Genomic DNA, 21,458 nt, shown 5'->3' on the forward strand with positions numbered 1-21,458 from the left:
ATTGGTAACTAGGAAAAAATTTAAATTTATGTTGTGACCTGTGGAGAAGTGGAACTAGAACAACAGTGCACTCCTCCCACCTCGGTCGCAACACTCAGCAATAACCTGCTCACTGATGCTCAGTTTGGGTTCTGCCAGGGCCACTCTGCTCCTGACTTCATTACAGCCTTGGTTCAAACATGGACAAAAGAGGTGAACTCCAGAGGTGAGGGGAGAGTGACTGCCCTTGACATCAAGGCAGCATTTGACTGACTGGGGCATCAAGGAGCCCTAGCAAAACTGGAGTCAATGGGAATCGGGGGGGAAACTCTCTGCTGGTTGGAGTCAATGCTAGCACAATGGAAGATGGTTGTGGTTGTTGGTCAATCATCTCAGCTCCAGGACATCACTGCAGAAGTTCCTCAGGGTAGTGTCCTAGGCCCAACCATCTTCAGCTGCTTCATCAATGACCTTCCCTCCATCATAATGTCAGAAGTGGGGATGTTCGCTGATGATTGCACAATGTTCAGCACCATTTGCGACTCATCAGATACTGAAGCATCCCATGTCCATATGCAGCAAGACCTGGACAACATCCAGGCTTGGACTGATAAGTGGCAAGTAACACTCGTGCCAAGTACGAAGCAATGATCATCTCCAACAAGATAGAACGCAACCATCTCCCCCTTCATGTTCAATGGCATTACCATTGTTGAATCCCCCACTATTAACATCTTGGAGGCCACCGCTGACCAGAAACTGAACTGGAGCAGCCACATAAATGCTGTGGCTACAAGAGCAGGTCAGAGGCTGGGAATTCTGTAGCGAGTGTAACTCAACTCCTGTCTCCCCAATGCCTGTCCACCATCTACAAGGCACAAGTCAGGAGTGTGATGGAAGATTCTCCACTTGCCTGGATGGGTGCAGCTCCAACAACACTCAAGAAGCTCAACATCATCCAAGACAAAGAAGCTCGTTTGATCTACAAGATGCACTGCAACAACTCACCAAGGCTCCTTCAACAGCACCTTCCAAACCCGCGACCTCTACCACCTAGAAGGACAAGGGCAGCAGATGCATGGGAAAACCGCAACCTGTAAGTTCCCTCCAAGCCAAACACCATCCTGAATTGGAACTATATTACCATTCCTTCACTGTTGCTGGGTCAAGATCCTTGAACTCCCTCCCCAACAGCACTGTTGGTGTGCCTACAGCCCAAGGACTGCAGCGATTCAGGGAGGCAGCTCACCACCACCTTCTCAAGGGCATTTAGGGATGGGCTATAAATTCTGTCCTAGCCAGCGACACCCACAACCCCCGAATGAATTTAAAAAAAGGTTCTTTTATCTTGCACACATCCACTCTTCCTAACATCAAGCCCACCAGCTCCTTTTCTCATATCTGAAAGTATAATACATGCTTTTTATTCTATTTTCTGTATATTGAATCTGTTACTTATCACAGCTCTGCAGTGACAAAAGCAGGGGAGAATGTGGCATAGTGGTAATGTTAATAGACTGGTAATCCAGGGCGGCACAGTGGCGCAGTGGTTAGCACCGCAGCCTCACAGCTCCAGGGACCCGGGTTCGATTCCGGGTACTGCCTGTGTGGAGTTTGCAAGTTCTCCCTGTGTCTGCGTGGGTTTTCTCCGGGTGCTCCGGTTTCCTCCCACAAGCCAAAAGACTTGCAGGTTGGTAGGTAAATTGGCCATTATAAATTGCCACTAGTATAGGTAGGTGGTAGGGAAATATAGGGACAGGTGGGGATGTGGTAGGAATATGGGATTAGTGTAGGATTAGTATATATGGGTGGTTGATGGTCGGCACAGACTCGGTGGGCTGAAGGGCCTGTTTCAGTGCTGTATCTCTAAACTAAACAATCCAGAGACCCAAGCTAATACCCTGGGGACATGAGTTCAAATCCCACTATGGCAGCTGCTGGAATTTAAATTTAATTGATTAACAAATTCAATTGATTCATAAAAATCTGGAATTGAAAGCTAGTCTCAGTAATGTTGACCATGAAACTACCATCAATTGTCATAAAAACAGATATAGATCCCTGGTGAGACCTCACCTGGAGTACTGTGTGCACTTTTAGTCTCCTTACCTAAGAAAAGATATATTTGCCATTGAAGTAGTGCAATGAAAGTTCACCATACTAATTCCTGGGATGGAGGCATTGTCCTATGAGGAAAGATTAAATAGACTGTACCTTTATTCTCTGGAGTTTAGAAGAATCAGAGGTGATCTCATTCAAACAAACAAAATTCTTACAGGGCTTGACAGGGTAGATGCAGGAGGATGTTTCCCCTGGCTGGGGAGTCTAGAACCAACGGACACAGTCTCAGAAAAAGGGGCAGGCCGTTTAGGACTGAGATGAAGAGGAATTTCTTCACTCTAAGGGTGGTGAATCGTTAGAATTCTCTGCGCCAGACAGATGTAGAAGCTCAGTCGTTGAGTATGTTCAGGACTAAGATTGATAGATTTCTATATATTAAAAACATCAAGGGGTACAGGGATAGTGCAGGAAAGTGGTGTTGAAGTAGATGATCAGCCAAGATCTCACTGAACGGCAGATCAGGCTCGAAGGGCCAAATGCCCTACTCCTGCTCCTATTTTTTATGTTATGTTCTTAAAACCCATCTGGTTCACTAACGTCCTTTAAGAGGAAATGTGCCTGGTCTTGCCTACTTGTGACTCCTGACCCACAGCAATGTGGTTGACTCTTAACTGCCCTCTGAAATGCCTAGCAAGCCATTCAGTTGTACAAAACCGCAACACAACTGTTGAAAAGGAATAAAACTGGACGGAACACCCGGCATCGACCTAGGCACCAGAAAGGACAATGGTACATCCAGCCCTGTCGACCCTGCAAAGTCCTCCCTATTAACATCTGGGGGCTTGAGCCAAAGGTGGAAGAACAGTCCCACAGACTTGTCAAGCAACAGCCTGACAGTCATATCCACGGAAACCCACCTTACATCCAATGTCACAGACACCACCATCACTATTCTTAGGTATGTCCAGTCCCACCAGCAGGACAGACCCACCAGAGGCAGCAGTACAGCAAGAGGGAGTTTCCCTGGGAGTCCTCAATGTTGATTCGGGACGCCATGAAGTCTCATGGCACCAGGTCAAACATGGGCAAGGAAACCTCCTGCTGATTACCACCTACCACCCTCCCTCAGCTGATGAATCAGTACTCCTCCATGTTGAACACCCCTTGGAAGAAGCACTGAGGGTAGCAAGGGCACAGAATGTACTCTGGGTAGGGAACTTCAATGTCCATCACCAAGTGCGGCTCGGTAGCGCCACTACTGACGGAGCTGGCTGAGTCCTGAAGGACATATTTGCTAGACTGGGCCTGCGGCAGATAATGAGGGAACTAACAAGAGGGACAAACCGACTAGACCTTGTCCTCACCAGGTTGGAGCAGCCCTACCATTCTTGCCCTAGGCATCCAAGTTCAAATCCCACCATAGCTGCTGGTGGAATTTAAATTCAATTAATAAAAAAAAAATCTGGATTTTGTGAGCGGCACGGTGGCTAGCACCGCAGCCTCACAGCTCCAGCGACCCAGGTTCAAATCTGGGTACTGCCTGTATGGAGTTTGCAAGTTCTCCCTGTGTCTGCGTGGGTTTTCTCCGGGTGCTCCGGTTTCCTCCCACAGCCAAAAGACTTACAGGTTGGTAGATGAATTGGCCATTATAAATTGCCACTAGTATAGATAGGTGGTAGGGGAATATAGGGACAGGTGAGGATGTGGTAGGAATATGGGATTAGTATAAATGGGTCGTTAATGGTCGGCACAGACTCTGTGGGCCGAAGGGCCTGTTTCAGTGCTATATCTCTAAAATCTAAAAAAAATCTCTGCAGTGCACAATTTGTGCTATGTGGGAACTCCAGGATGCTTCTCGGGTCGTGGATAACCATATGCGTAGGAAGTGCCGTCAGCTGCAGCAGCTTGAGCTCCACGTTTTGGAACTTGAGTGGCAGCTGGTGACACTGCGGTGCATTTGTGCGAATGAGAACTTCGTGGGTTGCACATTTATAGATGTGATCCCGCAAATTAAGAGTATGCAGGGAGAGGGGGAACGGGCAACTGCCAGACAGTCAAGAAGAAACAGGCAGGTAGTACAGGAGACCCCTAAGTGCATCACACCCTCCAACAGGTATTCAGTTCTGAATGCTGAGGAAAATGATGGTTCATCTGGGGAGTGCAGCCAGAGGCAAGGCCTTGGCACTATGGGTGGCTCAGCTGTACAGGGGGGCCACAATGGAGACTGGAAGAGCAATAGTGATAGGAGATATGATAGTCAGGGGAACAGACAGGTGTTTCTGTGGCTGCAGACATGAATCCAGGATGGTATGTTGCCTCCCTGGTGCCAGGGTCAAGGATGTCACTGAACGGCTGCAGAGTACTCTGAGGGGGGAGGGTGAACAGCCAGCAGTCATGGTCCACATTGGCACCAACGACATAGGCAGGAAGAGAGATGTGGTCCTGCAGAAAGTTTAGCGAGCTAAGTAAGAAATTAGCAAGGAGCACCTCAGAAGTAGTAATCTCCAGATTACTCCCAGTACCATGCGCAAGTGAATACAGAAATGGGAGGATAGAGCAGATGAATGCATAGCTGGAAAGATGGTGCAGGAAGGAGGGCTTTAGATTCCTGCACATTGAGACCAGTTCTGGAGAAGGTGGGACCTGTACAGACCAGACGGGTTGCACCTGAACACAGCTGAGACAAATTTTCTTGCGTTGCAATTTGCTAGTGCTATTGGGAAGGGTTTAAATTAATTTGGCAGGGCTGTGGGAACCAGGAGGAAATAACAGAGAAGAATACCAAATTGCACAGTATACTGGGAGAGATAGGTAGCACTTGAGTAGAGAATAGTAAGTTATTAGGTGGGTCAGAGTAAGGGAGGGGGGTGGCAGTATTGATTAAGGAGAGCTTTGCAGTGCTGGAGGAAAAGGTGTCCCAGAGGGGTCAAAAACAGAATCAATTGGACTAGAGCAACGAAACAAAAAAGATACAGTTACATTGCTCGGTGTTGTCTATAGGCCACCAACTAGTAGAAAGGACGTGGAGGAAAAAATTTGCAAGGAAATTACAGAGGTACAAAAATAATAGGATAGTTATAATGAGGTACTTCAATTATCCAAACATTGACTGGGATAGACTATTTAAATGACTTAAAGGCCCAAATAGAGGTAAATGGGTATGATCTAATTGCCATAACAGAAACATGGCTACAGGGTGACCAAGACTGGGAACTGAATATTCAAGGATATTCGACATTTAGGAAGAACAGGCAAAAAGGAAAAGGTGGTGCTGCACTGATAATGAGGGATGGGATCAGTACATTAGTAAGGGAGGATCTCAGATCTGAAGAACAAAATGTGGAATCTATTTGGGTGGAGCTAAGAAACAGCAAGGGGCAGCAAACATTGGTAGTTGTTGTTTATAGGCCAAACAGTAGTGGCAGTGTGGGACATGGCATGATTCAGGAGATCAGAGAAGCCTGTAACATGGATAATACAGTAATCATAGGTGAATTCAATCTGCACATAGGCTGGGTAAACCTAATGGGCACTAATGCTGTGGAGGACGAGTTTCTGGTGTATGTTAGGGATGGTTTTCTAGAGCAGTATGTTAAGGAACCGACTAGAGAACAGGCTATTTTAGATCTAATATCATAAGAAAGGGCTAATTAATAATCTTGTTGTAAAAGAATCTTTAGGGATGAGTGACCATAACATGATAGAATTTTACATTAAGTTTGAAAGCGAGGTAGTTCAATCTGAAGCCAGGGTGTTAAATTTGAACAAAGGAAATTATGATGGTATGAGGAGCAAATTAGCTGAGGTGGATTTGGAAAATACATTAAAAGGTATGACAGCACATAGGCAATGGATAGTCTTTAAAGAATTATTACATAGTTTACAGCAACTATACATTCCTTCAAGGCACAAAACCCCACAAGTAAAGCCAGTCAACCGTGGATAACAAAGGAAGTTAAGGATTGTATAACATTTAAAAAAGGCCTATAAAGTTGCCAGAAATAGTAAACCTGAGGATTGGGAGGATTTTAGAATACAGCAAAGCTGGATGAAAAAAACTAATAAAGTAGGAATAGAATATGAATGTAAGCTAGCAAAAAATATAAAAACGGCCTGTAAAAGCTTCTACAGGTACGTAAAATTGAAACGTTTGGCTAAGACAAATATGGGTCCATTACAGGCAGAGTGAGGAGAATTTATAATGGGGAATAGAGAAATGGCAGAGAAGCTAAATGATTACCTTGTGTCTGTCTTCACTGAGGAAGATACAAGAAATCTCCCAGAATTAGAGATCCAAAGGATTAGGGGGAATGAGGAATTGAAGGAAATGAGTATTAGTAAGAAGGTTGTATTGGAGAAATTAATGGAGCTGAAGGTTGATAAGTCCCCACGACCTGATATTTTACATCCCAGAGTGTTGAAAGAGGTAGCTATGGAGATAGTGGATGCATTGGTGGTCATCTTCCAAAATTCTATAGATCCTGGAGCAGTTCTTGCAGATTGGAAGGTTGCAAATGTCACTCCACTATTTAAGAAGGGAGGGAGAGAGAAAACAGGGAATTACAGACCTGTTAGCCTTATATCTGTCGTTGGGAAAATGCTAAAATCTATACTAAAGGATGTGATAAATGGACACTTGCATAATAATGATCTGATTGGGCATAGTCAACATGGATTTATGAATGAGAAATCATGTTTGACAAACCTGTTGGAGTTCTTTGAGGATGTTACTAACAGAATTGATAAAGGGGAGTTGGCGGATGCGGTATACTTGGATTATCAAACGGCCTTTGATAAAGTCCCCCACAGGAGGTTGGTGAGCAAAATTAAAGCACATGGGATAGGAGGTAATATACTGGCATGGATCAAGGATTCGTTAACAGGCAGCAAACAGACAGGAGGAATAAATGGGTCATTCTCGCGTTGGCAGGCTGTGACTAGTGGGATACCGCAGGGATCAGTGCTTGGGTCTCAGCTGTTCACAATACATATCAATGATTTGGATGTAGGCGACCAAATATAGTATTTCCAAGTTCACAGATGACACAAAACTAGGTGGGAATGTGTGTTGTGAGGAAGATGCAAAGCAGCTTCAAGGGGGTTTGGACAGACTTAGTGAGTGGGCAGGAATGTGATAGATGGAATATAATGTGGAAAAACGTGAGGTTATCCACTTTGGTAGGAGGAACAGATGTGCAGAGTATTTCTTAAATGGCAAGAGATTAGAAAGTGTAGATGTAGAAAGGGACCCGGTGTCCTCGTCAATAAGTCACTGAAAGCTAACATGCAGATCAGCAAGCAATTAAGGCGGCTAATGTATGTTAGCCTTTATCGTAAGAGGATTTGAGTACAGGAGTAGTGAAGTCTTGCTTCAATTGTATAGAACCTTGGTTAGACCGCACATGGAGTACTGTGAGCAGTTTTGGTCCCCTTACCTTAGGAAGGATATTATTGCATAGAGGGAGTGCAACGAAGGTTCACCAGACTTGTTCCAGGGCTAGCAAGACTGGCCTATGAAGAGACATTGGGGAAATTGGGCCTGTATTCTCTCGAGTTTCAAAGAATGAGAGGTGATCTCATTGAAACCTACAAAATACTTAAAGGGATAGACAGGGTAGATGCAGGTAAGATGTTTCCCCTGGTTGGAGAGTCTAGAACCAGGGGACACAATTTCAAAATAAGGGGGAAACCACTTAGGACAGAGATGAGGAGAAATTTCTTTACTCAGAGGGTTGTGAATCTTTGGAATTCTCAACCCCAAAGGGCTGTGAAAGCTCAGTCATTGAGCATGTTTAAAGCAGAGATTGACAGATTTCTGAATAGAAATGGCATAAGGGGATATGAGGACAGTGTGGGAAAAAGGCATTGAAGTGGAAGACCAGCCATGATCATACTGAATGGCCGGGCAGGCTCGACAGGCTGAATAGCCTACTCCTGCTCCTATGTTCCTACCGTAAAGGGCAGTGAGAGGCAAGAGTTCCTAGAGTGTGTTTAGGAAAATTTTCTACAGCAGTATGTTTCTAGTCCAACAAGAAATGAAGCACTGCTAGACCTGGTTCTTAGGAATGAGATGGGCCAAGTGGATCAAGTAGCAGTCGGAGATCATTTAGGGGACAGTGATCATTGTATCATCAGGTTTAGGCTGAATATGGAAAAGGACAAAGAACAATCCAGAGTAGTAATAATTAACTGGGGCAAAGCCAACTTCAACAGGGTAAGAACTGGGACGAATAAATTGCAGTCAAAGGTTGGCAGGAAAAATGGTAGCTGAACAAGCTACCTTCAAAGAGATAGGTCGGGCACAGTCAAGGTATGTTCCCTCAAAGGGGAAAGGTAGGATAAACAAATCCAGTGCTCTCTGGATTACAAAAGAGGTAGAGATTAAGATAAAGACAAAAAATTGTGCTCATGACAGATGCCAGGTAGAATACACTATTGAGAACCAGGCTGAATATAGAAGGTCCAGAGGGGAAGTAAAAAAGCAAATAAGAGAAGCAAAGAGAGCATGAAAAGAGACTGGCAACTAACATTAAAGGAAATCCCACAGTTTTCTCCAGACATATAACTAGTCAAAGGGTGGTAAAAGGAGGAGTTGGGCCGACTAGAGACCATAAAGGAGATTTATACATGGAAGCAGAGGGCACAACTGAGGGATTAAATTAATACTTTGCATCTGTCTTTACCAAGGAAGAAGATGCAACCCTCTTCTTCTTTCTTCTTTGGCCTCCTTATCTCGAGAGACAATGGGTAAGCGCCTGGAGGTGGTCAATGGTGTGTGGAGCAACCCAGGCAATGATGAAAGAGGTGGTAATTCAGACACTAGAAGGGTTTAAAATTTATACGGAGCACATAATAGATAGGCTTTCTGTACTTAAAGTGGATCAAGCACCAGGACCGGTTGAGATGCATTCAAGGATAATGAGGGAAATGAGAGTGGAAATCGCGGAGGCACTGGCCATAATTTTTCAGTCTTCCTTAGACTCGGGGGTGGTGCCAGAGGACTGGAGAATTGCAAACGTTACACCCTTGTTCAAAAAAGGGTATAAGGATAAGCCCAGCAACTACAGACCAGTCAGTTTAACTTCGGTGGTGGGTAAGCTTTTAGAAACAATAATTTGGGACAAAATTAATAGTCACATGGACAAATGCAGGCGAATTAAAGAAAGCCAGCATAGATTTCTTCAGGGAAAATCATGTTTAACTAACTTGCTGGTGTTTTTTGAAGAGGTAACAGAGAGGGTTGATGAGGGAAATGCAGTTGATGTGGTGTACATGGACTTTCAAAAGGCATTTGATACAGTACCACACTACAGACTTGTGAGCAAAGTTATAGCTCATGGAATAAAAGGGATGGTAGCAACATGGATACAAAATTGGCTGAGTGACAGGAAACAAAGAGCAGTGGTTAATGGATGTTTTTCGGGCTGGAGGAAGGTTTGTAGTGGAGTTCCCCAGGCATCAGTGTTGGGACCCTTGCTTTTCCTGACATATATTAATGACCTAGACCTTGATGCACAGGGCACAATTAGAAAGTTTGCGGATGATACGAAACTTGGAAGTATTGTGAACTGTAAGGAGGATAGTGTGCAACTTCAAAAGGACATGGACAAGTTGGTGGAATGGACAGATAGGTGGCAGATGAAGTTCAAGGCTGAGAAATGTGAAGGGATTCATTTTGGTAGGAAGAACATGGAGAGACAATTAGAATAAAGGGTCCAATTCTAAAGGGAGTGCAGGAACAGAGGGACCTGGGTGTATATGTGCATAAGTCATTGAAGGTGGCAGGACAGGTTGAGAACGTGGTTAATAAAGCATACAGTATCCTGGGCTTTATTAATAGGGGCATAGAGTACAAGAGCAAGGAAGTTATGTTGAACTTATATAAGACACTAGTTCGGCCTCAGCTGGAGTATTGCGTCCAGTTCTGGGCACCCCACTTTAGGAAAGATGTGAAGACATTGGAGAGAGTACAGAAAAGATTCACAAGAATTGTTCCAGGGATGAGGAACTTCCGTTATGAAGATAGATTGGAGATGTTAGGACTGTTTTCCTTGGAGAAGAGAAAGCTGAGAGGTGGTTTGATAGAGGTATACAAGATCATGAGGGGTCTGGACAGAGTGGATAGAGAGAAACTGTTACCACTCGTGAAAGGATCGAGAACAAGAGGGTACAGATTTGAAGTCACGGGTAAGAGAAGCAAAAGCGACATGAGGAAAAACATTTCCACACAGCGAGTAGTTAAGGTCTGGAATGCGCCGTCTGAGAGTGGGGTGGAGGCAGGTTCAATTGAAGCATTCAAAAGGGAATTAGACTGTTATATGAAAAGGAAGAATGTGCAGGGTTACGGGGAGAAGGTGGGGGAATGGCATTAGATGAAGTGCTCTTTTGGAGAGTCAGTGCAGACACAATGGGCTGAATCACCTCCTTCTGCACTGTAACAATTCTGAGATGAATCAATCGTGGCTAACAAAAGTTAAAGACTGCATTGGATCAAAGGAAGTGGCTTAAAAGGTTGCCAAAAAAGTGATTAGCCTGAAGATTGGGAGCAATTTAGGATCCAGCAAAGGATGACCAAGAAACTGATAAAGAAAGGGAAGAGAGAGTATTAATGCAGGCTAGCAAGATACAAAGACGGGCTGTAATATCTTCTTTAGGTGTGTTGAAAGGAAAAGATTAGCAAGGACAAATATGGGTCCATTACAGGCAGAGACAGGAGAATTTATAATGGAGAATAGTGGAATGGCAGAGAAACTAAACAATTACTTTGTGTCTGTCTTCAAAGAGGAAGATACAGAAATTCTCCCAGAAATACTAGGGAACCAAGGGACTTGTGAAAATGACGAATTGAAAGAAATTAGTATTAATAAAGAGTTAGTACTCCAAAAATTAAGCAGATCGAAAGTTGATAAATCTCCTGGACCAAATGAGCTAGATCCCACTGTGTTGAAGGAGGTGGCTATGGAGATAGTGGATGCATTGGTAGTTATCTTTCAAAATTCTGTAGATTCTGGAAAGGTTCCTGCAGACTGGAAGGTAGAAAGTCTAACTCCACTATTTAAGAAAGGAAGGAGACAGAAAACGAGGAACACAGGAGGAGCGCAGTGGTTAGCACCGCAGCCTCACAGCTCCAGCGACCCGGGTTTGGTTCTGCGTACTGACCATGCGGAGTTTGCAAGTTCTCCTTGTGACCGCGTGGGTTTCCGCCGGGTGCTCTGGTTTCCTCCCACAGCCAAAGACTTGCAGGTTGATAGGTAAATTGGCCATTATAAATTGCCCCTAGTGTAGGTAGGAGAATGGTGGGGATGTGGTAGGGAAAATTGGATTAATGTAGGATTAGTATAAATGGGTGGTTGTTGGTCGGCACAGGCTCAGTGAGCCGAAGGGCCTGTTTCCGTGCTCTACAACTCTATGACTAGACCTGTTATTTTGACGTCAGTAGTACGGAAAATGTTAGAATCCATTATAGAGGATGTCATAACTAGACACTTAGAAAATAATGATATGATTAGGCAGTCAACATGGATTTATGAAAGGGAAATCATGTTTGACAAACCTGTTGGAGGTTTTTGAGGATGTTACTTGTAGCATAGTGTTACGACCGCAGCGGGAGGAGTGCACTGTTAATTCAGTCCTACTTCTCCACACGTCACAGCAAATCAATAAAATGTTCTACTTACTGAAACAGCCAATTAGATACTCTATTTGTCTCCAGAATAAAGCACACCAACCAGGTTTCTTAAAATAAGCAACAATTATACGTTTATTATAAAACCAAGTCTTAACCAATAATTGAGTAAATATATATATGAATTGAGATATTAAGGCTCCTTATTTTTTCCCTAGCCCTCACGCTCATGCACATACATCCAAAAACCAGTTAACCAGGAAAAAGGAATTTTGTTCACAGCTGTTTCAAAGGAATAAAAAAAACTTAGACTGCAATGACCTGGAACTAAGTTCTTTGGTTTGGCAAGGTGTCCCAAAGTTGAATAGCTGGATGCCACTCCAAGTCTTTCCAGGTGAGGTCAATGAACTGTCTGTGTTGGGTAGGCATTCAAAGAAATTCAACTGTAGAATGCTTCACATAGGTCTTCCATCAGAATGCTTCACATAGCAACAGGTGCCAGTTCGATGCAAAAGTCCCTTTAAAGATGCAAGGTTTCTGCAAATTCAGGGTTTCTTCAAAAATGCAGGAGGCAACAGTCCCACTTCGTATAAGCTTTTGCTTTTCAACAGCAAGGATTCCTTACAGAGAGGTAACACTTGTCTTGGTTCTTCTTCTGATCTCCTGGCAGGTCCAAAACAAATTCCAATTGCCTGCTTTAGTCCAAACCCACTGGCTTTTAATGTTCAAAAATTAAACTAAATTTTTCCAGAAACAAGTCACATGCTAAGTCATAAATTCTCTCTTGTCGCACAAAGGTCAAACCCCCTGCTGGTTTCCTTGAAATTACCCGGCTTCCAGTATTTGTTTACAGGTCAAAACCAGGAACCTCTTGTTGACCTTGCTTTTTTTTTTAAAAAAAGCATCCATAAAGTTCAGCTACCTCTAGATGTTGCAATACCCACTGAAATCCTTTTCAGTTTCTAAAAATAGAGAATCCCAAGTTTTAATACAATAAAATAGAAATCCTCGTAACAACAGTTAAAAGAGAAGTGGATGTGGTGTATTTGGATATTCAGAAGGCTTTTGATAAGGTCCCACACCAGGAGGTTAGTAAACAAAATTAGAGCACGTGGGATCGGGGGCAATATACTGATATGGATTGAGAACTGGTTAACAGACAGGAAGCAGAGAGTAGGAATAAACGGGCCATTCTCAGCATGGCAGGCTGTTACTAGTGGGGTACTGCAAGGATCAGTGCTGGGGCCATAGCTGTTCACAATCTATATAAATGATTTGGATGTGGGGATCAAATACATTATTACCAAATTTGCCAATTAACACAAACCTAGGTGGGAATGTAAGTTGTGAGAAGGATGCGAGGAGGCTTGAAAATGACTTGGACAGGCTAAGTGAATGGGCAAGAATATGGTAGATTGAATATAATGTGAATAAGTATGAAGTTATCCACTTTGGTAGAAAAAAAACAAGAGTATTTCTTAAATGGTGAGAGGTTAGGAAATGTTGATGTCCAAAGAGAACTGGGTGTCCTTGTTCATGAGTCAGTAAAGCTAGCATGCAGGTGCAGCAAGCAATTAGGAAGGCAAATGGTATGCTGGCCTTCATCACAAGGGGTTGAGTACAGGAGTAAAGAAGTCTTGCTACAATTGTATCGAGTCTTGGTAAGACAGCACCTGGAGTACTGTGTAAAGTTTTGGTCTACTTATCTAAGGAAGGATATCCTTGCCATAGAGGGAGTGCAACAGATGTTCACCAAACTAATCCCTGGGATGGTATATTGTCTTATGAGGAGAGATTGAGGAAACTGGGCCTGTATTCTCTAGAATTCCAAAGAATGAGAGGTGATCTCATTGAAACCTACAAAATTCTTACAGCGTGGATATAAATAGGATGTTCCCCCTGGCTGGTGAGTCCAGAGCCATGGGACATAGTCTCTGAAAAAAGGGTCGGTCATTTAAGACTGAGATGCGGAGGAATTTCTTCACTCAGAGGATGGTGAATCTTTGGAATTCGCTATCGCAGAGGACTGTGGAAGCTCAATCATTGAGCATGTTCAAGACAAGAAATCAATGGATATCTGGATAATGACATTAAGGGATCTGGGGATAGCGCAGGAAAGCGGCATTGAGGTAGATGATCAGCCATGATCTAATTGAATAGTGGAGCAGGTTCAACGGGCTGAATGGCCTACTCCTGCTCCTATGTCCCTAGGAGGAGGAGGCTCCACAAATATCCTCATCCTCAATAATTGAGGCGCCCAGCACATCAGTGCAAACGAAAAGGCTGAAGCATTTGTGACCATCTTCAGCCAGAGGTGCCAAGTGGATGATCCACCTTGGCCTTCTCCTGAGGTCCCCAGCATCACAGATGCCAGTCTTCAGCCAATTCAATTCACTCAACGTGATACCAATGAACAGCTGAAGGCAATAGATACTGCCAAGGCTATGAGTCCTGACAACATCCTGGTAGTAATACTGAAGACTGCAGAACTAGCCACACCACTAGCCAAGCTGCTCCAGTACAGCTACAGCACAGGCATCTACCCGACCATGTAGAAAATTGCCCAGCTATGTCCTGCCCATAAAAAGCAGGATAAATCCAATACAGCCAATTACTGCCCCATAAGTCTACTCTCAATCATCAGCAAAGTGCTGGAAGGTGCCATCGACAGTGCTATCAAGTGCCACTTAAACAGCAACAACCTGTTCACTGATGCTCAGTTTGAGTTCCACCATGGCCACTCAGCTCCTAATCTCATTACAGCCTTAGTCCAAACATGGACAGAAGAGCTGAACTCAAGAGGTGAAATCAGAGTGATTGCCCTTGATATCAAGGCAGCATTTGACTGACTGTGGCATCAAGGAGCCCTCGACAAATTGAAGTCAATGGAAATCAAGGGGAAAACTCTTCACTGGTTGGGAGTCATACCTAGCATAATGAAAGATGGCTGTGGCTGTTGGTCAATCATCTCAGCTCCAGGACATTGTTGCAGGAGCTCCTCAGGGTAGTGTCCTAGGCCCAACCATCTTCAGCTGCTTCATCAATGGCCTTCCCTTCATCATAAGGTTAGAAATGGGGATGTTCAGCACCATTTACAACTTCTCAGATACTGAATCAGTTGGTGTCCATATGCAGCAAGACCTGGACAACATTCAGCCTTGGGCTCATAAATGGCAAGTAACATTTGCGCCACACAAGTGCCAGGCAATAACAATCTCCAACAAGAGAGAATCAAACCATCTCCCCTTGACATTCAATGGCATTACCATTGCTGAATTCCCCACTATCAACATCCTGGGGGTTGCCATTGACTTTGCTGCCCGTATCCTAACTTGCTTCAAGTCCTGTGTAACCATCACCTCTGTGCTCTCAGATCTATATTGGCTCCCGGTCTGGAAGTGCCTTGGCCCCATGCTGTGGAATTCCTTCCGAAACCCCTCTGCCTCTTCAACCCCCCTTCCCTCCTTTAAGATGCTCCTTCAAGTTCCCCTCCAAGCCACACGCCATTCTGCCTTGGAACAATATCGCCATCCCTTCACTATCGCTGGGTCAAAATCCTGGAACTCCCTCCCCAACAGCACCCTGGGTCTCCCCGCATTAGATGGACTGCAGCGGTTCAAGAAGGCAGCTCACCACCACCTTCTCAAGGGCAATTAGGGCTGGGCAACTAATGCTGGCCTTGCCACAACATCCACATCCCATGAAACAATTATAAAAAAGAAAAATTAGAAAAAGGAAACAATAGGGGCACCCTTACTGTCTTAATTTTTCAGTATTAGCAGCATTATTGGCAATAATGAAAATGTCAGACTTCACTACTAAACCATTCATTAACTGGTAGTTAACCTGTTAATATATACAGAATAATCCGATTTACCCAGTTTCCTCAGTGGTTGAAGATTTCCCATCACCTGACGGTACCTGCGGGTCTCATCCTCTGCCACCTCATTGATATCTGAGTAATCAATGGCATCATCTTTACTCTGAATCCAACCTGTATAGAGCAGGATAATCATTAATCAGATCAGGTAAATGCTGCCCCAGGCTGAGACAAACACACAACAGCGATGAGCTTATATGCAGATCTTCAGGAGAGAGGCAATGTTTTGCATTTGTATAGCATTTCACAGAGGGATATGAAAAGAATGCCAAGCCAAAGGAAGAGAGATTAGGAGGGATGACCAAAAAAGGTGGGTTTCAAGGAGGGTCTTAAAGGAGGACAGGGAAATAGAGAGGCATAGTTAAAGGCACAGATGTTACTGACATGGCAATGGGAGGATGCACAACAGGCCAGAATCAAAGGACTGGAGAGGTCAACCAAGACAGCATTAAAGTTATTGAATTGGGAGGTTACAATGGCATACATGAGAGCTTCAGCAGCAGATGGCTGAGGGAGGGGCAAATGTAGGTAATGTTACAGAGATGGAAATCAGCATGACGATAGGGCTGAAGAAGCTGGGAACATTCTTATTTGAATGGGTAACAGCGTTGCATCCAAGAAACTTAGTACAAATGGCTACCACTAACCTACACATTTGACTGGAACAGCTGCTTGCACTTACATTGTGCCTTTTATGTAGAAAGCAACATTCCAAGTCCCTCCACATTTACTAACCCAAACAGAGATTATGAACAATGATCAAAGGCTTGATCAAAGTGATGGGTTTTAAGGAGGATCTTAAAAGAGAGAGAGAGGGGGCAAGGCAGAGAGATTTGGGGAGGGAATTCCATGAGAGTCAGGCCTGTGACTAAAGTCGTAGCCAGCAATGTTGCAGTGAAGAAGGGGAGGTGCACAAGAGGCAAAAATCAAAGGGCTTGTACAATGTGGGCTGATGCAAAGCCATGACAATAATGGGATTTAAAGACAAGAATGAGAATTTTAAATTTGAAAGGTAGACCAATGAGTTTGTGAGGGATAGGCAAGTTAGACTTGGGCGGGACAGGACACGAGCAAGCGTTTTGGACAAGCTGAAATTTCTGGAAAGAGGAGCAATGGAAGCTGGCAAGGAAAGCACTGGAGTAGTGAAGCTTGTAATTGCTCTTCGAATATGGGCAAAGCTTGCAAGTCTGCATTTATTGGCCATCCTTGGTTTCCCTGAGAATATGACTGCTGCAGTGCTGTGATGATGGTGCTCCCACATGGTGTTAGGTAGAGAATTACAGAATATTAATTCAGTGACAATGAAGGAACGGCAATATATGCTCAAATCAGGATGGTGTGTCAATGAGGGTTTCAACAGCAGATGGGCTGAAGTGGACTATAATACAGATATGGGCATAAATCGTCATTGTAATGGAGAGGAGATTGGGGCAGAAACACAAATTTGGTGTCAAACAAAACTACAAGACTGCAAATAGTCTAAATAAGGCTAAGATTATAGCTGGGGAGGAAGGGACACTCAATATTCAGGACTGTCAATAATGTATTTGAGAATTTAACATCAAGTAAATAATCAACAGTCACTGAAGAAGTTTTTGGAGGTCTGCAAAGAGTCAACATGGTGGGCAGGTTTAAGAAAGAGTTATGGCTGAAGACTCATGCATCAGTGCTGGAGCAGAGGAAAGGAGGTAACACAGTAGACTAGAGCTGGACGAGTGGAGGGTGCATATTAGAACGCAAGGTGAGAAAAGATTTCTGCAGAAGAGTGGAGCAAAGCCCTAGGGAAACTTGAGAATGAGGACCATCAAGTTGATGATACCTGATCATGAAAGATATGGATGTAGAGTTCTAGAATTCATGTAGGGCACATCTGGATGGCCAGCAAGGAGTGCAACCTTAACATAAATACTACCTTTCAAACTAAGTTAGCGTTTCTAAGGAAGGACATTACATACCCTCTGCGTTGCTGCTCCTTTCATCGGAGTCCATTGCATCATCCTCATTGGCTGTGATTTCCTTGATGAGGGTCCCAAGACCCAGTGTCCCCAAACCATCCAGATGCTTCTTTGACTCCTGCCAGCATACAATGTGCATGTTACATTTCACTGAAAGTGACATGGATCAGTCAGACAGACAAGCAAGACACTGAAACAGTGGTTAGCACCGCAGCCTCACAGCTCCAGCGACCCGGGTTCAATTCTGGGTACTGCCTGTGTGGAGTTTGCAAGTTCTCCCTGTGTCTGCGTGGGTTTTCTCCGGGTGCTCCGGTTTCCTCCCACAGCCAAAAGATTTGCAGGTTGATAGGCAAATTGGCCATTATAAATTGCCCCTAGTATAGGTAGGTGGTAGGGGAATATAGGGACATGTGAGGATGTGGTAGGAATATGGGATTAGTATAAATGGGTGGTTAATGGTCGGCACAGACTCGGTGGGCTGAAGGGCCTGTTTCAGTGCTGCATCTCTAAATAAATAAAAAAAATAATAAAATGATACCTTTCTTTTAGAACTACAAAAAGGATCAGGGAGAAAATGTCGCATTGACAGGAATGATGACACCACAACAGCAAATGAACTTTTAAAACATTTTATCTTATTCTCTCCCTCTCAATTATATGTTCACTTCTTCAGTTGCAAAGAGAATGCTGGTGGCAATATTGGTCCTAATGAACACTGGAAAGGTGCATAGGGTTAGTTCAGAAAGTGTTTCCTGCTTGGAGGTGGGGTTGACCTTGATTGATTTTTCCCATCATGAAAACAGTGCTTCATTATCACAGTGTTCCAATCCAGCAACTGTTACTATCTTGCAGCTGTCCAGGGGGAAATTGCTTAGGGAGTTCAGTGACAGGTAGATATAAATTGAATGAAATGCCAACATGGAAATCTAAATCATTGCTGGGTAGCTACCATATAGGCAATTAACTGCCCAATTTACAAAAGGTATTAAAATATGCTGCAAAGGTCACCTCGAGATCAGAAGTTAATTTATTTACATGGCTACTTGCAAACTTATGTTTCTGAAGTGCTTGAGGTAGAGAAAAGCCTCACAAAGAAGAAAGAAGCTGCAACTGAACTGCAGGAAAAGAGAGAAAGCATACAAAAGGACTTGTGGGGGTGGGGGTGGGATAAGCAAAAAGCATATTTTTAAGAAGGCTTTTGAAAACAAAGGTGGGAAGGTGAAAGTATTTCGGGCGTAAGTTCCAGAAGGTTGGGGTCTAATGGTTGAAAACCAGCTGCTGATAGTGCAATGGAAGGAGTAGAAAGTAAGACTGGAGGAGAATAAGAACCTGGTGACCAACCAATTAGATCAAAACTCTGCAGTCCTGCCACATTCAGTCGTGAATAATGGTGAACAATTAAATTACTAACCAGAGGGGAAGGCTCCACAAACATCCCCATCCTCAATGATGGGGGAGCCCAGCACTTCAGTGAAAAAGACAAAACTGAAGCATTTGCAACCATCTTTGGCCAGAAGTGCTGAGTGGATGATCCATCTCGGCCTCCTCCTGAGGTCCCCACCATCACAGATGCCAGTCTTCAGCCAATTTGAATCACTCCACATAATATCAAGAAACAGCAGAAGGTACTGGATACAGCAAAGGCCCTGACAATGTCATTACTGTAGTACAAAAACTGGTGCTGCAGAACTAACCGCACCCTTAGCCAAGTTCTTCCAGTATAGCTACAACACTGGCAACTACCTAACAATATGGAAATTTATCAAAGCAGGCACAGTGGCTAGCACCGCAGCCTCACAGCTCCAGCGACCCGGGTTCGGTTCTGGGTACTGCCTGTGTGGAGTTTGCAAGTTCTCCCTGTGACCGCGTGGGTTTCTGCCGGGTGCTCCGGTTTCCTCCCACAGCCAAAGACTTGCAGGTTGATAGGTACCTATCATTTAATGCTATCACACAAACGACTAACAGACATTAGGCATTAATAGTGTTGTTATTTACTTACTCAATAGCTTACATGATGCTATTTCAGTCCATGGGTTTAATGATATAAACAAGAGTTTGGACGTCTGTCGTGACAACTTCTACTTGCTAGGATGTTTAATTCCGCTCTTTAGGTACACACATGGAGATACTGTTATATACTTTCTACCCAATTGTGTTACAGTGATTATACGCTTAGCAGGCACATTACCTTGTCAAGAACGCTGTCATCCTCCAATTGTCCATCCTCATTGATATTCCCAAACAGAAAGCCAGTGAGAGAGAATGGCTGCTCATGATCTTCATCACTGTCCGAGTCCGACATCATCAGAGGTTCCACCAATCCACTCTCTGGGAACAAGAGCAAAAATAAGTCCCTCTGACTGAAGGATTTAATCAGCTTGTTGATTCACACTCAGCTTGAATTTTTAATTGTACTGCCATGCACAATATTTCTCAGTCTTAGTACAGTACTGCTGCTTCCTTAAATATAATGAATAGTTCATTTTAATTGTTGTATCAGAAGTGCATGGATGGTGGTTGAGCGGGGTGGTGTGGGCGAAGGTGGGGTGGTGAAACCTTCCAGGTTACACACAGAAAGGCTGTTCAGGTGGATTTTTAACTAGTTTTGAAAAACACAAGGTACACCTATCATTCTCTACTGAACACTTCTTTCATGAGATCTATCACAGCAGCTATCACAAGCAATCTCTTACATGGAAATTTGAAGCTTTCTGCATCTGCCCTTTAAGAGTTGGTGATTTCTAATCTGTGTTGAAAATGTTCCAACCAACTTGAGATGGATGGACAATACCAAATTCAATCAAAACCCAAATTTCCACATGGTCAAAAATAGGTGGAGAAATTATGGACATGTGGATGAATACTTTCTTAACTCCTGGAGCTTTACACAAATGCTGGACAACATTAAGACAGTAAGCAATACTTATAAACAAACAAAAAAAAAGACTTTGAATTAGACCTCGATGGAAACCTATAACTACTTACCTACTTCACTGTCCCCCAAAGTACATGAACTTCTAGTGCTGTTCTAAATAAAACAAACCTCGCTTCTGTCAAAAACTCACAAATACAATAGAGGATACTCAGAAAGCTTCATGAAGCAAAACTTTGAGAAATCATAATGCATGACATCTCACTGTTTTACAAGTGCTGCATCTGCCTAAATAATGGACAGAACTGAAAGGCCCCAACAACAGCATTCACGCATTTTGGTTTCCATTCTCTTATGGCCAGGTGGGTGATGGCATGGCTTGTTCCCACTGTTCACCTCCCAATTGACCACAGCAAGTGTTTTTGTTACTGAGGTTTTAACCCCTTTTGCTTCATTTGTCAAATAAACATACAGCGACAGGTTTTCTTGTAGGTTAAAAAAAATAACTACTTAAACAAATCCCTAGATGATCGCAACACCACTCATGCACACATTCACTCTCACACGCGCTCTCAGGAGAAGACAAGACAGAAAAGTACAGGGTAAGAGGTTTTCAGAGATCAGGTTGTAAAAGCCTGCTGTTTCAGGAATAACCTATAGGATCCTCCTCAGACGGTGAATTTTTAAAGTTTGCTGGGTGTCTGGTTTTCATGGGCTGTTGCAGTCTCCTGGCAGTTTGCTTTGGGTTGAAGACAGTACTGAAGAAAAGTCGTTTTGCAAGGGCACTCTTGTCTCTTTGCTGTAGCTAACAGGGTTCAACCATATTGGCTGGAATCGATATCTCCCTCTTCGCCTTGCTGGAATTTAAAATGTTTTTTTTGTTGTTGAACTGCGAGAGCTGAGGACAGACCAGACTAATGCTGTTGGCTCTAGTCCTGTCCTGAAAAGACTCTCCCTTTGTTCCTCACCTTTTAAGGTGAATCTCTCACATTAGCCTCTTTTGGAAGACGCATGGTCCCCTCCCTGTTTTGACCACACAATGGCCCAGGATGTGGCTACTTCATACCTTCTTTGTTTCAGAAGAAC

General features: G+C 43.7%; 1 protein-coding gene across 3 annotated transcripts in view; it reads right to left on the reverse strand.

Moving 5' to 3' along the window:
- Positions 1-21,458, reverse strand: part of taf1 (TAF1 RNA polymerase II, TATA box binding protein (TBP)-associated factor) — a 164,940-nt gene that overhangs the window by 136,958 nt on the left and 6,524 nt on the right. For all 3 annotated transcript variants that reach the window (XM_068047497.1, XM_068047494.1, XM_068047496.1), the window contains exons 2-4: positions 19,689-19,828; positions 17,501-17,618; positions 15,543-15,659 (exon numbers count right to left, since the gene is read on the reverse strand). In XM_068047497.1, coding sequence (XP_067903598.1) covers positions 15,543-15,659; positions 17,501-17,618; positions 19,689-19,805 — 352 coding nt within the window. In that variant the 5' untranslated portion in view covers positions 19,806-19,828. The remainder of the gene's footprint in view (positions 1-15,542; positions 15,660-17,500; positions 17,619-19,688; positions 19,829-21,458) is intronic.

The sequence above is a fragment of the Heterodontus francisci genome, chromosome 15, assembly GCF_036365525.1.
Source record: "Heterodontus francisci isolate sHetFra1 chromosome 15, sHetFra1.hap1, whole genome shotgun sequence".
NCBI classification, from domain to species: Eukaryota; Metazoa; Chordata; class Chondrichthyes; order Heterodontiformes; family Heterodontidae; genus Heterodontus; species Heterodontus francisci.